Here is a 16581-nt window from a genome sequence, read left to right on the forward strand (position 1 = left end):
CACACCTGTAATTCCAACACTGTGGGAGGCCAAGATGGGAGGATGGCTTGAGGTCAGCAGTTCAGGACCAGCCTGAGCAACATGAGGAGACCCTGTCTTTGCAAAAATATATAAAATAAAATAGTTTCATGGGCTAGGAAGATTTTTAAAAAGTAAATGCCATGATAATTAAAGAGTGCCACACTTGGGGGGTTTGTTCCTTTCAGGCAGGTACTGATTATAGGAACAAATGCAATTCTGGGCCCATGCTTGTGGTCCCAGCTACTCAGGAGGCAGAGGTGGAAGGATTGCTTGAGCCCAAGAGATCAAGGCTGCAGTGAGCTATGATCACCACCGCACTCCAGCCTTGCAACAAAGCGAGAACCTGTCCCATGCCCCACAGCTGCAAAAATGCAATTGTGATAATAATGTCTCTATCACACACGTGAAGAACTCCAGCTACTCTTCAGTTCTAATGTGCAACGCCAGGAAGATGAGAATCACTGTGGAACATGGGAAGGACAGGGGTTGCCTGGCAGTGGCCCCACCATGACTGGGATACTTACGGGGCAGTGAGGTAACCCTCCAAAAAGCCAGCCACAAACATGATGATCTCATTGCTCAAGGCTTGAGAGCCATAGCCAGCTCTGATCTCCAGGATGCCCCAGCCTGTGGTTTCCACAGAGTTATTGTAAAAGCCATAGGCGTCCCCATTCTTGTCCATTATATTTTTGACTTCTACTGTCATTTCAGCAGGCATCCAGTATGCAGTTGCATAGTAGACTCCTAGAAGAAAAGGGAATAATGATAAAAATGCCATTCCAATGACCTGTGATGCGTTTTTTTTTTCTATGTATCCAACAATTTCAAGACATTTGCTTTTAAAGATTTCCATTCTATTAGAATTGCAAAATCTGCTGTTATTGTTTGCCCTTATTCCAAGTGAGGAAAAACTGGAACCTTGATTAAGGGGGATAAGCTCAAAACACAGAGAGTAAGGTCGAAGGTAGGGGTGTAGTTACAGCATCATAGAGGTGAGCCTGAGTGCTTCATCCTTACAGAGTGGGAATCTGGGCACGGCTGGAGCTGGACCTTAAGCCAACTTCTTGAGAGCTTGTTTGGAGGTTCTAGCAGGATAGCTCAGCTAGTTGTATACCCTTGACCGAAGACCGGTCCTCCTCTATCAGGGATGGTCGTCCTCTTTGACTGAGCACGCAGCTTCAGGAGGGACGCACATGGAGGAGTGAGGGAGGAAGGGGACACCCGCCCAGCCAGCCAGATCAGCCAAATCAACCTGGCAGTCAATGGGGTGACAGATGTCGCAGCCAGATCACCCTCACGTCCAACGCCCACTTCTTAATTCAGACAAGAATAGGGTTCTTGTCCCTAGTCAGCAATTTCTTCCATTCCCCTTAACAGGTAGAACAAAACATCACCTTTCTCAGGCTCCTTATACCTATGTCTCCTGCTTAATTCATCTAATGTCATATGACATTAGATTCTTTGCAGAAAAAAGTAGAAGCAAGTAGAAGCTATCACCTGTGACTCCGTCATGTGTTGATAATTTTGTGGGTCCATCCCTACACAATCTCTGAACTCATCACGCCCATCTCTCCCTTCTGGTTCCCCTCCATCCTTCGACCCATGCTCTGGATCTCACCCTCCCACCTTCTTTAGGAACTTTGTTCTATCCTATATCCTCTTGCTCCTGTGCCCTAACGCTCCCTCTCTTGGCGGTAGCTTCTTCCCCTTTGGCATACTTACCATGCTCCATTGTCTCATAGCTAAAAATAAACCAACTACAGAAGCCATCTGGATCCTGTGACCCAGTGGAGCTATTGCTGGAATCTCTCACTCCCTTCACGAAATCATTTCAAAGTTTAAAGTGTCCACACTGTATCAGGGACTGTTTTGAGTGCTGGTGACAGAGCTGTGAACATGACTGGCACAGTTCCAGGCCTCGCCTTTTGGAAAGAGGAATGCACTCACACCCTGCACTTCCTCCTCTTGTCCCTTGCTCCAGCCGGCTGCAGTCTGCTCTCCACCTCCAGGATACCAACGCGGCTTCTGCCTGGCTCACTAACAAAATCCTTGAGTCCTAATGTCATATGAACTTCTGAAAGCATTGGATTCGTGACCACTTATTCTTAAAACCCTTTCTTCCCACGGCCTTTGGGACACTACACCCTCCCCAGTCTCCTTCTCCTGTGCCTGCCTTTTTCCTCATTCTCCCCATAGGTTCCTCTTTATCTTGTATACCCCACAGCACACTTGATAACACAATCTGGATGACTCCATCGCACTAGAGATTTGAAATATCCTCCACCGTGATGCTTTCTCTCTCGGTGATCTCCCAGCCTGAAATTGGAATCCATCCTGGCTTCCTTTCTCTCTCTGATATCTTAGGTTTAATCAAAGCCTCCTAAATATCTCTCCCACCAGTCTCCACCTCTTTATCCCTACCTTTCTGTGTTATTTTAGGTAACACAACTGGCCGTTTAAGTATAGAAGAGGACTTTTTCAAGGTTTCTCTAACCTTTAATCCATTCTTCATTTTCTACTAGAGTAGCATTTCTAAAATGCGAACTGATTTTGTTAGCTTGCCTGCTAAAAATGTTCAATAGTTTCTATTTCTTAAAAGTTCTGCTGCCGGGCGCAGTGGCTCACACCTGTAATTCCAGCACTTTGGGAGGCCAAGGAGGACGGATCACCTGAGGTCAGGGGATTGCGACCAGCCTGGCCAACATGGAGAAACCCCGTCTGTACTAAAAATACAAAATGAGCCGGGCGTGGTGGTGCGCGCCTGTAATCCCAGCTACTCGTGAGGCTGAGGCAGGAGAATTGCTTGAACCCAGAAGGCAGAGGTTGCTGTGGACCTAGATCGTGCCATTGCAATCCAGCCTGGGCAAAAAAGTGCAAAACTCTGTCTCAAAAACAAAAAAGCAAAACAAAACAAAGAGTTCTGCTTACCCACTTGGCCTTCATGACCTGGTTTCTATCTACCTATCCAGCTTCCTCATCACCCACATGCACATTTCATGATCCAGAGACCATTACATACAGCTCTCCAACCTGCCAGTAACTAGGTCAACACCTTTGACTTTGCAGATGCTATTTTTTCTGCCTGATGTTTTCCCTCTTGTTAGCCACCTAGCAATCTCGAAATTGCTGTTTAGGACTCAGGAAGCAGCACCTCTGTTGCAGGGGATGACTTCCTCTACAAGCTCAATGTTTGCGAGCACACCCTCTGTAAGCCCTGTCACACTGTACTGTAACTTACATGCTTGCCCCTGCTCTTAGACTAGAAGCTCCCTGAGGCCAGAGACTGTATCCTCAGCACTTGTAGTGCCTGACCCATAATGCGTACTCAATAAATATTTGCGAAAGGAAGGAAGACTTAGGAAGAAAGAGAAAGAAACAAGGAAATAAGACATGGAGGAAGGAAATGGTAAAATATGGTGCGTTCTTTTCTCTGTCTGAGAAGCCATTGCACATATGCTCTGGTTTAAGAATCTATACATTCAGGTCAGTCACCAGAGAGGTGGGAGGAGGCCAGAATGAGTCTCAGGTTTTAGGCTGAGACTCAGTGGATAGATGTTGTATCATTTACCAAGAAAGGAAGCACATGGACAATATGTCTGGGAGGGATCAGGAGTTTAGTTTTAGATATGTTGAGTTTTTAGTGATTAAGAGGCTAGAAAGTTTTCACATTAAATATTTACACAGGGTTATTTGTTGGCAAACGTCCCAAATTGGACCAACATTTTACTTTTTTTTTTGAGATGAAGTTTCGCTCTGTCACCCAAGCTGGAGTGCAATGGCAAGATCTCAACTCACCGCAACCTCTGCCTCCTGGGTTCAAACGATTCTCCTGCCTCAGCATCCCGGGTAGCTGGGACTACAGGCATGCACCATCACACCTAGCTAATTTTGTATTTTTAGTAGAGACAGTGTTTCTCCATGTTGGTCAGGCTGGCCTCAAACTCCCGACCTCAGGTGATCCACTGCCTCGGCCTCCCAAAGTGCTGGGATTACAGGCATGAGCCACTGTGCCTGGCCAACATTTTACTTTTTGATGTTAAGATTGTCTATCAGCCGGGTGCAGTGGCTCACCGCTGTAATCCCAGCATTTTGGGAGGCCGAGGCAGGCGGATCACCTGAGGTCAGGAGTTCAAGACTAGGCTGACCAACATGGAGAAATTCCATCTCTACTAAAAATACAAGATTAGTTGGGTGTGATGATGCATGCCTGTAATTCCAGCTACTTGGAAGGCTGAGGTAGGAGAATTGCGTAAACCTGGGAGGCAGAGGTTGCAGAGAGCTGAGATTGTGCTGTTGCGCTTCACCCTGGGTAACAAGAGTGAAATTCCCTCTCAAAAAAACAAAAACAAAAAAGACTGTCTATCACACTTTTCAAAATAAGACATACATGTGGCCAACAAGCATATGAAAAAAAGCTCAACATCACTGGTAACTAGCAAAATGCAAATCAAAACCACAATGAGATATCCCACACGAGTCAGAATGGCTATTATTTAAAATGTCAAAAATAACAGGTGCTGGTGAGGTTTCAGAGAAAAAGGAATGCTTATACACTGTTGGTGAGAGTGCAAATTAGTTCAACCATTGTGATGATTCCTCAAAGACCTAAAAACAGAAATACCATTCAACCCAGTAATCCCATTACTGGGCATATACCCAAAGGAATATAAATTGTTCTGTCATAAAGACACTTGCACACATGTGTTCATTGCAGCACTACTCACAATAGCAAAGACATGGAATCAATCTAAATGCCCATCAGTGGTAGACTGGATAAAGAAATTGTGGTACATATACAGCATGAAATACTATGCAGCCATTAAAAAGGATAAATCATGTGTTTGCAGGAACATGGATGGAGCTGGAGGCCATTATCCTGAGCAAACTAACGTAGGAACAGAAAACCAAATACTGCATGCTGTCACTTATAAGTAGGAGCTAAACAAAGAGACACATCATTTAGTTCATTATGTTTCTAATGGAAACATAGAAGGGAACAACAGACACTGGGGCCTACTTCAGGGTGGAGGGAAGAAGGAGAGGATCAGGAAAAATAATGAATGGGTACTAAGCTTAATACCTGGGTGATGAAATAATTCATACAACAACTCCTGTGACACACATTTACCTATATAATAAACCTGCATATGTATCCCTGAACTTAAAATAAAAGTTAAAAACAGAAATACCATTCAACCCAGTAATCCCATTACTGGGCATATACCCAAAGGAATATAAATTGTTCTGTCATGAAGACACTTGCACACATGTGTTCATTGCAGCATTATTCACAATAGCAAAGACACGGAATCAATCTAAATGCCCATCAGTGGTAGACTGGATAAAGAAATTATGGTACATATACACCATGGAATACTATGCAGCCAAAAAAAAAAAAAAAAAAAGACCGTCTATCAAACATGCACTAAAAGTAGAGTCTTAATACTAGAGCATCATGGCACCGTGGTCCAGGGGCTCGGTGATAGGCTGGGGCTTAGTCAGGCTTAGAAACTAATCCTGATTAAACTCTTAAGGAATGATCTGAGTAGGCCTAAGTCAATTTACTTCTGAGTACAATGACCATCATGGCAGGCCTTCACAATCGTTAAATGGAAGTAATGGCATTAAGAAATAGGGAAGTGTCAAATAATTTGCCAATCAACTGCGGTTGACAAATAATTGTCTGATTGTTAATGGAGACATTTGGCCACAATTTGACAATTGTAGGCAGCACCCACGGAAACTTCCCTTCTCCACCCAAAGGCAATAAATGTGTTTTCCAAATGTATTTTTGACCACACATCCCCAGCTTTTCTCACACATTCCCTTCCACCCTCACCTCCAGGGAGCCTTGTAGGGAAATGAGGAAGTGTGGTTGCTTGCATAAAAAGCAGAGTCATAAACAGGAACCATAAAACAAAAAGGGAAGGTGTGTCTCTTCTCTTTCTACCCACAAAGCATGATTTTCGCTTTTTCTTCTTCTCCAAAACCCTGGCATTTCTCATCTTTAGGCAACCCAGGCCTGCCTTCACCTTCCAATCAATCAATTCCTTTTTGTTGTAATTTAGGGCTTGCCCAAGGCAGCCTGAGTACTAAACCAAGAGCTATGGTTGCTGGTTCTATCTAATTTCCTGACCACAAAAAGAAACTTCTGCAAATACATGCTTTTGTGACACTCGTGTACCTCCATGCATGAAAAAACCTTTACTCAATCCCCAAGAGATTTTGGTGAGAAAAGTGTCCTGCCAATAGCTTAGCATGTGCTTTGAGAATAAAGCCCAAAATCAGAGTCTTCCCTCCACTCCAGCCGAAGTCCTCCACTCCTCAATGTTTTCTCTAAGTTTCAACTCTTTCTGGTTCTCCCAGTATTCATGCCATTTTCTGATTTTCTTAAAACCTGTCATAGTTTAAGCCATTGTACTTTTCCATTTTTAAAAGACATCTTCACGATGGGAGGTGAATGGTGTGAACAAAGTAATAGTGAAAAAGATAGAAAAATCGTACATAATTCTAATGCAAACCTAGTTTTATACAAGCTCTGTGAAATTGGGGACTATTTCTGCTTAACACTCTATAAACCTGACAAAATAATGTTTCTTTGACAAATCTAGTTTGTGTGTGTTCTTTAAATGAAAAGAAAGCCATTTATTTACTTATTTATTTATTTTCGAGCTGGGGTCTCTCTCTGTTGCCCAGGCTGGAGTGCAGTGGCACAATCACAGCTCAGTACAGCCTGGAATTCCTGGGTTCAAGCAATCCTCCTACCTGAGCCTCCCGGAAAAGGAAGCTCATCAGAGCACTCATTCACAGAAGTTAGTATGAAATAGCTCAACTAATTATGTTTTCAAGCCTGGGTGAGAGACTTATTAAATGGCTCAGACTCTTGGATTAAGTCTATCCAGCCCCAAGAGCAGGAGCTATTTGTTGATATTTTCTTTAGAGTTGTGAAAATGAAAAGTCAGAATTCAAACATTTTAACAGCAATATCCTCAAAATCAATGCACTTGATTAAATATCTGTTGAATGAATGGGAATGTTATTTATAAAAAGTATTTTTCTTCTATAAATAAAGATGGAAAATATGCCATCATTTTTATATTTCTATGTAAAAGCCCAAACACCAAAGTTAAATTTTTTGTATTAATATTTACTTGTATACTCCAATTAATATTTTATTTATTTATTTATTTATTTATTTATTTATTTTTATTATTTTTTTTGAGACAGAGTTTTCGCTCTTGTTGCCCAGGATGGAGTGCAATGGTGCGATCTTGGCTCACTGCAACCTGCGCCTCCCAGGTTTAAGCGATTATCCTGCCTCAGCCTCCCAAGTTGCTGGGATTACAGGCATATGCTGCCATGCCTGGCTAATTTTGTATTTTTAGTATAGACGGGGTTTCTGCATGTTGGTCAGGCTGGTCTTAAACTCTGGACCTCAGGTGATCTGCCTGCCTTGGTCTCCCAAAGTGCTGGGATTACAGGCATGATCCACTGCAACTGGCAATATTTTCTATGAGTTCGTTGTTTTCAGTTGAAAAAAATTCCCACCCTGTCTTAGAAAGAAAAAATGTATAAAATACTTATAAGTAGCTTAAACTATTCTCTCCCATATTTGGATTCTATAATAATTTTTCTAGCACCTCATTTATGAAAAAGCAGGTAGTTTTCAACCCCAAGCAATGCAATGTTTATTTAATATATTCAGAAGTCAGAGGGGAAAAAAAGAGAAAGAAATGAGAAATAGAACAAGCAAAAGATGTCAGAGAAAATAGAAAAAAATTTTAATGAAAATAATCTATTCATATTGGGTTTAGCTAAAAATTCACTGGTTTTGGTCCTTGAACTGCTTTTCTCTTTGATGTCTGCTCAGCTGGCCTCTCAGTATACCTCTGTGTGCCTTGGCATGGCACTTGCCTTCTTTGAAAGATCTCTCAGTAAATTGATGCCTGGTTTTTGGATTTGTTTCGACTCTTCATTGCCGTCACTAAAGAAATAACTGATTTGTAAATTAAACAATCTCCAGTAAACAAAATTGTAAGTAGGTGTTTAAGCCTTGGCTCTCTCCAGAGATCAGAGGCTAAGATGCCTGCTGGAAGGAGGATTACTTTGGCAAGTACTCCCAGAGAACAGGAGCGAGGGGCTGGGAGAGTGAAAGGGAGGAACACCGATTCGAGGGTGCATTCTGAGCTGCTTTCCTCTGTGGACACGGGGGCGATCCCACTGGGACTAGCCTTGGATATCTTCATCCCAGGCACGGAAGACCCAGCTACCTGCTCCCATCTGATTAAGGTTAAACGTTGCCCTAGGAAGTGTTAACTCCCTCACTACAGGTCTGTATGTGCTCCAGGACTAAGTGGCTGTGATTTCAGAGACGCCCTGAGGCGAAAAGTAAGAGATTTCTACAGTAAGGCTGAGATGAGGCACCTCAGGTCACCTGCATGAAGCGGAAATAAAAGGCAAGTGAGAGGATGTGAGGTGGTCCACAGGGTCAGGAAGTGCGGGACACAGCAGATGAGTAGAAAGGGACACAGCTTTAAAAACTAGCTTCAAAACAACAATCCACAAATGCAGAAAAATGCTGGAGATTTGCTTGGATCTGGAATGATCCCTTTCCTTCATCCTGTTGAAACATACCCTTTTGTCACTGGCAGCTGAAATCAGAGTTCTTGCCAAAAGCCCTGTCAGCAGAAAGTCAACTTTGCCTCATTCTGGTTCCCTACTCTTAGCTCAGTCCTCATCTAGATTACTTATTATGTATTTGTGTCTGCTTGGTCCCAAAAATTTGATTACAAGCTCCTTGTGAATGAGAGGTGGAGTCTTACATTTCATTGCATCCACTCCCTTGGGCCTAGCACAATGCTCTATGGATTACGTGGCCACCTGGATCCCAAACTTTCCTGTTTTTGAGACAGAGTTTTGCTCTTGTTGCCCAGGCTGGAGTGCAATGGCACGGTCTCGGCCGACACAACCTCCGCATCCCAGGTTCAAGCGATTCTCCTGCCTCAGCATCCTGAGTAGCTGGGATTACAGGCATGCGCCACCATGCCTGTCTAATTTTGTATTTTTAGTACAGATGGGGTTTCTCCACGTTGGTCAGGCTGGTCTCGAACTCCCCACCTAAGGTGATCTGCCCGCCTTGACCTCCCAAAGTGCTGGGATTACAGGCGTGAGCCACCATGCCCGGCCTGGATCCCAAACTTTCACACTGTCTGGGAAGGTCACACCTGGTGACAGATTTTATCAAGTTATATAAACTTGATAGTATAGTCATTCTTGATTTCTAATTATGAATTAAAACTTTGGTGTCTTAGGTTTGAAAATGACCTCAAAGAGAATAACACCAGTGTGAATAACTTGACACTCCCTTATGCTGAAATTATTACTGCCTATGCAAGGCAGATGGACAAATTTCAGAACCAGCCCATCTCTTTCAGTGAAGTGCTCATTCTGTTTTCAACTCTCTCAATCAAGAGACTTCCACAATTTTCTCTAGGAAGACTGTAACATGGCCAGGTGTGGTTGCTCATGCCTGTAATCCCAGCACTTTGGAGGCCAAGGCAGGATGATCACCTGAGGTCAGGAGTTTGAGACCAACCTGCTCAACATGGTGAAACCCCGTCTCTACTTAAAAATACAAAAATTAGCTGGGTGCAGTGGGACACACTTGTAATCCCAGCTACCTGGGAGGCTGAGGTAGGAGGATCGCTTGAATCCAGGAGACGGAGTTCACAGTGAGTTGAGATCACACCATTGCACTCCAGCCTGGGTAACAGAGTGAGACTCCCTCTCAAAAAAAAAAAAAAAAAAACCTGTAACATATGTTATCTGTGTAGACAGTGTTTCAAGTTTTAAGCTAAAATTTCCCCATAAATTCACTACCTCTATTTCATTTTTTACCATATTAAGTAAATTCCTGTTTTGCAGTACTGCAAAGAAGCTACATAATAACATTATTAATACATTTTCTAGTCACATTTTCAAGCTGGATGTTTGAAAGATTGTAACATGGAAGTTGTATAAACTAGAACCTACTCCATTTTTTAAAAAGGCAAAACCTAAATGCATAAAAATTACTTAAAATGCTGAAGAAAATAAATTCCTTGGGTTTCATTCCATGAAGGGTATCACTACCTCTTTTGTTTTGCTATCTCCATAGTTAATGTCTTATAATTTTGAAATCTAACAAAAGCAAAAGATAACAAGTGACAAAGTAAAATTCATGTCTAAGGAAGTATGAAAACAAAAATTTATTTTCTGCATGTCAGAACACTCAAGAAAAAGTTCATATGTTTCATAGTATATATATGTATATTATAAAAATAAACCACCATAATTTTTTTTTTTTTTTTTTTGAGACAGAGTCTTGCTGTCGCCCAGGCAGGAATGCAGTGGCCTGATCTCAGCTCACTGCAAGCTCCACCTCCCACGTTCACGCCATTCTTCTGCCTCAGCCTCCCGAGTAGCTGGGACTACAGGTGCCAGCCACTACGCCTGGCTAATTTTTTGCATTTTTAGTAGAGACGGGGTTTCACCATGTTAGCCAGGATGGTCTCGATCTCCTGACCTCGTGATCTGCCTGCCTCGGTCTCCCAAAGTGCTGGGATTACAAGCGTGAGCCACCGTGCCCAGACCGAAAATTTTTTAAAAAAATTGTTTTACTTCAATGAAACACTGAAGGAAGATCCTTTTAAATTTTCCTCAAAAGAAAGATTTTTATCTTTGCTTCCAAATTTATGTTTTCAGAAGGACCAGGAAACAATGTTTAATAATAAAGACAAGTGGGCAGTTTCATCAGACTTTGTTCTGGAACTTACCTTGTGTACGTTACGCAAACAAGTTGATAAAGGGAGAGCACAAGAAAATGTTCAAGTTGGCACTGGGCACGATGGCTCACACCTGTAATCCCAGCACTTCGGGAGACCAAGGCAGGCGAATCACTTGAGGCCCAGAGTTCAAGACCAACCTGGGCAACATAGTAAAACCTCGTCTCTACAAAATATACAAAAATCAACCAGGCATGGTGGTGCATGCCTGCATCCCAGTTACTCGGGAGGCTGAGGCACAAGAATCACTTGAACCTGGGAGACAGAGGTTGTAGTGAGCCAAGATGGCACCTTTGCACTCCAGCCTGGGCAACAGAGCAAGACATTGTCTCAAAAAAAAAAAAAAAAATTACTTCAAAGCACATAGATTATCATCTTCAATCCTGCCTGCCTTATCGAGACATGATAACTTTTTAGAGAAAAGCAACTTCAGTGGCCACTCAATTATGTAGCACTTACTGCATGTCAGGCACACTGTTTCCCACAACAACCCCATGAGATAGACACTTACAATACCCATCTTCCAGATGAGGAAACCAAAGTACATATAGAGAAAATAACTGACTAAAGGTCACATGGCAAGTGTTGGAGCCAGGATTCAAACACAGGCATTAGGGTTCCAAAGGATTTCCTCTTTCTGGAATTCTGTTACCTCTCTAATACTATACTTCCAAGAATGAAAGCCTTCCATGTAAAGAATGAATATACTGAGCAACTGTGAGGCCTTATGTCGAGTGAATTTGGAAGTAAGAATGTCCTCAGAGACCAGGTACATTGACTGTTGCCTGAACCCCAGGGCTTTGGGAAATGAACCTGTGGGAGGATCACTTGCGAGCAAGAGTTTGAAACCAGCCTGGGTAACATAGTGAGACTCTGTCTCTACAAATAATTTTTTTTTTTTAATTAGCCAAATGTGGTGGTGCGCACCTGTAGTCCCATCTACTCTGAGGCTGCAATGAGCTATGATCGTACCACTGCACTCCAGCCTGGGTGACAGAGCAAGGTCCTATCTCCAAATAAATGAATGAATAAATAAATAAGAATGTCTGCAGAGTTAAAGGATCAACTGAAACTGACCCCAATCATAGGTCTGCCAAATCACCTTGGAGACTGAATGTTTCAGGATGTTAAACTTTTGACAACAAGATGAAGGTATTAACTGTTATTCTCAAGTGAACACTGGTAAGCCATGGCAATGTGGAAAAGGCAGTGTCCCAACATCAGGGGCCAGCAATGCCAGGCAAGCACCGTGCAGTGGAGGGGCACTCTCTCGGTTGACTCAAGTATATGATGTATATGATGCCTACCAGGAGACAGACAAATCAGGCCTCCAGCCTGACAATCTCTCATGTTATCTACCCCCATGTGGTTTGATTACAGTGAGAAAGTGCCTAGAGCAGACCTCACAAATATCCAGTCTGCCTGACAGTTATATTTCTAACTAAAAATTGACACTAAGTCTGATGAATAGACTTGGGTGTGTATCGGGATGAATCAGCTTCCTTAGTTCTGATCAGATATGGAGCACTAGAAAGACTGAATTTCTGGAGTCTAGCCCTGCAAGACTTTGAGGGCCAGATTCTGAACCAGTTTTACCAATATACATATCATCTTATGAGTCTCTCAGCAGCCAACCCTAAGTAAGAATGTCTGCAGAGTTAAAGGATCAACTGAAACTGACTCCAATCATAGGTCTGCCAAATCACTTTATGGAGACTGAATGACTTCCAAGATGTTAAACTTTTTCAGAACCAGGTAAAGGTATCATTTATTTCTCTAGTGACCACCTGACTTCTCCATACATACCACTTAGAAATAATTATATAAGGACCTTCTAAAATCAATTATGGGGCTTTTGGTCTGGAAAGATAAAGGTAACACCGTATGTCTGAAATCATAGCTTGAAAGATTTGGCTAGAATGACTGTGCAATTATTTGTCAACTTCTAGAATAATAAAACTATGAAGTAACCTTTACAAATTGAAGAACATGCAAGAATTAACTAAAAGTGGCCGGGCATGGTAGCTCACACCTGTAATCCCAGCACTTTGGGAGGCTGAGGTGGGCAGATCACTTGAGGCCAGGAGTTCGAGACTAGTCTGGCCAACCTGTTGAAATCCCGTCTCTACAAAAAATATAAAAATCAGCCAGGCATGGTGGTGTGTGCCTGTAATCCCAGCTACTTGGGAGGCTGAGTCAGGAGAATTGCTTGAACCAGAGAGGCAGAGGTTGCAGTGAGCCGAGATCATGCCACTGTACCCAGCCTGGGGGGAAAATAAAAATAATTTTAAAAATAGTAAAAACATAAAAATAAAAGTAAAATTAAAAATTGAAGAAGTTGTTTTTGGATACATAGATGCATGTTAGTGGATATAAAATCCATTCCAAGGGGATGGACATGCAATCCCTTTAGTGTTTACTGAATTCCCACTAAATTCAGGGTACTCAGCTGGGTGCTTCAGAGAACACATGACAAGTGAGAGGTAGCAAGCCCCAGTTCTTTACTCTTAGGTTGTTCGCAGGCTAGTAGAAGGCAAACACCCAAAAAGCCTCAAGGGAAAAATAGATTAATGTGAGTAGGACAAAGGAAACGGATCTCGTCTGCTGAAATAGTGTGGCATCACCAGACATCCTTAACACCTATGTAAGCAAGAATCCCTTCCAGATTGCTGGGCATGGTGTTGTCAGGATCACTTCATCTCAGAAATGTCCTTACTTTCTGCCTTGGCTCCAGAACCTCCAAGCATGGAGTCAGCTTCTTGTTGGAAGAACTGTTTAAGATGCAGTTTCTTACAAGGTGGTACCTTCTTGAATAAACAGTGCTCCATCTTCAGAAATCCAACATCTCTATCTCACTCCTCAGGCTGCCCCCTCCACCTACAAAAGCAACCTCAATCATCCAAAAATAAAACAGAAAACGAAGGCCGGGCGGGGTGGCTCACGCCTCTAATCCCAGCACTTTGGGAGGCCAAGACGGGCAGATCACGAGGTCAGGAGCTCGAGACCATCCTGGCTAACATGGTGAAACTCCGTCTCTACTAAAAATACAAAAAAATTACCGGGCGTAGTGGCGGGCGCCTGTAGTCCCAGCTATTTGGCAGGCTGAAGCAGGAGAATGGTGTGAACCCGGGAGGCGCAGCTTGCAGTGAGCCGAGATCACGCCACTGCACTCAAGCCTGGGTGACGGAGCGAGACTCCGTCTCAAAAAAAAAAAAAAACAAAAACAAACAGAAAAGGAATATTTGGGACCCTCCAAAGCCACTCCCAGGTACATCTGAATGAGCTGTCTCCCTAGACTAGAAGTAGGCACCAAGGCCATCGCCATAGTTTAGGCAAAGAATACAGAAAATCACCAGTCAGGAGCCTGTGGGTACATCTGATCCCACGGACTGGCACAGACTGGAAAAATTTAAGATCGAAGAGTGATAACTGCACAAGTTTCGAAAACGAAGGCACTCGATGATGGAAGGTGGTGTAACAAGAATCAGTGCACATATTTAGGAAGGGGCATCCTCCCCAAGCCCCACCCTACTCTTGTACAAGGTCAGCACAGAAAAGGGGATTATGAAATAAAACAAAATTAATTCTCTCTTAGTATTACTTTAGAATTCTTTCAAGTCCCTTAGTTATAGTTCATAATCTTCGCCTCCTTAGAAATGGAAATCATAAATTCAAGGCTTTTTAATTTCATTTCATTTCATTTTTTGTAAAGGTTGCAGATTTGCATGAATACCTGTAGAGATAAAACCTGTTTTTCCAAGAGGGAAGTAGTTAAGCAAATGCCCTCTGGCATCCCCTAGCTCTGTCTTATTTGCTGTGTTATCTTTATGCAAATTACTTCTGAACAATCTCAGTTTTCTCATCTGCAGAATGGGAAATATAATCCTATTTAGGATTATGCTGAGATATATATTAAAAAAAAAAAAAAAAACAGGCCGGGCGCGGTGGCTCATGCCTGTAATCCCAGCACTTTGGGAGACTGAGGCAGGCAGATCGCCTGAATCAGGCGTTCGAGACCAGCCTGTCCAACATGGTGAAACCTCGTCTTTACTAATAATGCACAAATTGGCTGGGCATGGTGGCAGACGCCTGTAATCCCAGCTACTTGGGAGGCTGAGGGAGGAGAATCTCTTGAACCCAGGAGGCGGAGGTTGCAGTGAGCCACTGCACTCCAACCTCTCCGACAGAGCGGGACTCCGTCTCAACAACAACAAATCCAAAAGGCCCTTACTTAAGCCCACTGCCTGGCACATATCAAACTGACAATCGTGCAATCGTGTTTTTAAGCCAAAGTCACTGTAAATTTTTAAAACACAAAACAAATGGCAAGCCGGAGCCATATCTCCCTACAGTCTGGATAAATATATTTAGATGACCATTGGCTGGAGTTTTTAGGACCAGCCCAGGCTCTGTGGGCCAAGAATCGCCGCAGGAGCAAACCGATTTGTTGGCCGAGAATTCCGGCAAAAACTTGTCAAGTTGGCAGACGCACTCTCCAAGCCCTTCTCAAGTGCCCTCGCTGCGCGGCCGCAGGGCTGGAGTGAGACGGCCGGTCAGAGGCGCGTTTCTCGGCGTCCACCCAGGAACCAGACGCCCGCTGGACTTCAGCTCGGCCGGACGCGGGGCACTGGCGCGGACAGATTCCGAGGAGCCTCCTTGGGCTCCCCTCGCCCAGGGCACACTCTGCTCACCTGCCGGGTTCGGCGACTCCGCGGTGACCAACAACAGCGGCGGCAGCAGCAGCCGCAGCAGAAGCGGCAGCGGCGGTGGCAGCCCCGGGCGCCCGCTCGGACCGGCGCGGGTCATCGCTCCACCACCACAACCTTCCACTGCGCGATCAGGCAGCCGCGGCGGCCTGCGGTGGCAGAAGTTGCGAGAGCGGCTCCTGGTCGACCCGGGGGCGCCGCCTCTCCGAGGTGGGGCGTCCTCAACTTTCCTGTTTCATGAGGCGCTGCTCCGGGCTCTGAGGGGCGAGGACGCTTCACGTGGTGGCCTGGGACCCACCCCGCCTGGGAAAGGCGGGTCCTTTCGGTCTGACCCTCTAGCAACCCGTGGGCTGGTCTGGGAAAGTTCCCCAGCTGCACTTATGGGAAATGCAGAGGCTGCCTGCCGCTTTCCTTGGCAGTTTTGCGGCCCAAGCTTGGGCGAATCAGTTCACATCAACACCACTGCTAGCCTCTGCTTCCGTGGTCGACCTTTTATCTCCAGCAGCGGACCAGGCGCCAGGGCCAGGATGACACGTGTGCCCTGCCTACACGCAGCTCGGATCCTCTGCTGTTTCTGGAGAGGCCTCCACGGGTCCATTTCCCTCAGCGATTAGCGTGCCCCTCCTTCCCGGGCTGTTTAACCTAAATCCATGTGCTGGAGCTCAGATTTTTTATCCTTTTTGCTTCCTCTTCGTTGGCTGGAGCCACCACGGGACAGTGATTCAGAAGGGGCTGACACTAAACACGCTCCTACGTTTCTGTGGAGTCCCCATTTCTGTGTGGGGTCAGTGAAAGGTGACATTGTGAAGTAGTCAAAAGTTATGCCTTGGGTGACATTGTGAAGTTGGCACAGGGTGCCCTAGGTGACATTGTGAAGTAGGCAAAAAGCATTTCATTCATTCAGTCAGCATTGGCTGGGCCCATGTTATGCTCCAGGTACCAGTGATACAAAGACAACTAAGAGCCTCACCACAGACAAAAAGAACTAAGCCCGCGGGGCGCGGTGGCTCACACCTGTAATCCCAGCACTT

General features: G+C 44.3%; 1 protein-coding gene across 1 annotated transcript in view; it reads right to left on the bottom strand.

Annotated features, from left to right (window-relative positions):
* PLBD1 (phospholipase B domain containing 1) overlaps window positions 1–15834 on the bottom strand; it is a 65671-nt gene extending 49837 nt beyond the window's left edge. The window contains exons 1-2 of the mRNA XM_010368457.2: window positions 15536–15834; window positions 546–765 (exon numbers count right to left, since the gene is read on the bottom strand). Of these exons, the coding sequence (XP_010366759.1) occupies window positions 546–765; window positions 15536–15650 (335 nt within the window). The 5' untranslated portion in view covers window positions 15651–15834. The remainder of the gene's footprint in view (window positions 1–545; window positions 766–15535) is intronic.
* Window positions 15835–16581: the final 747 nt, after the last annotated feature.

The sequence above is a fragment of the Rhinopithecus roxellana genome, chromosome 10 (genome assembly GCF_007565055.1).
Source record: "Rhinopithecus roxellana isolate Shanxi Qingling chromosome 10, ASM756505v1, whole genome shotgun sequence".
In the NCBI taxonomy this organism is placed as follows: Eukaryota; Metazoa; Chordata; class Mammalia; order Primates; family Cercopithecidae; genus Rhinopithecus; species Rhinopithecus roxellana.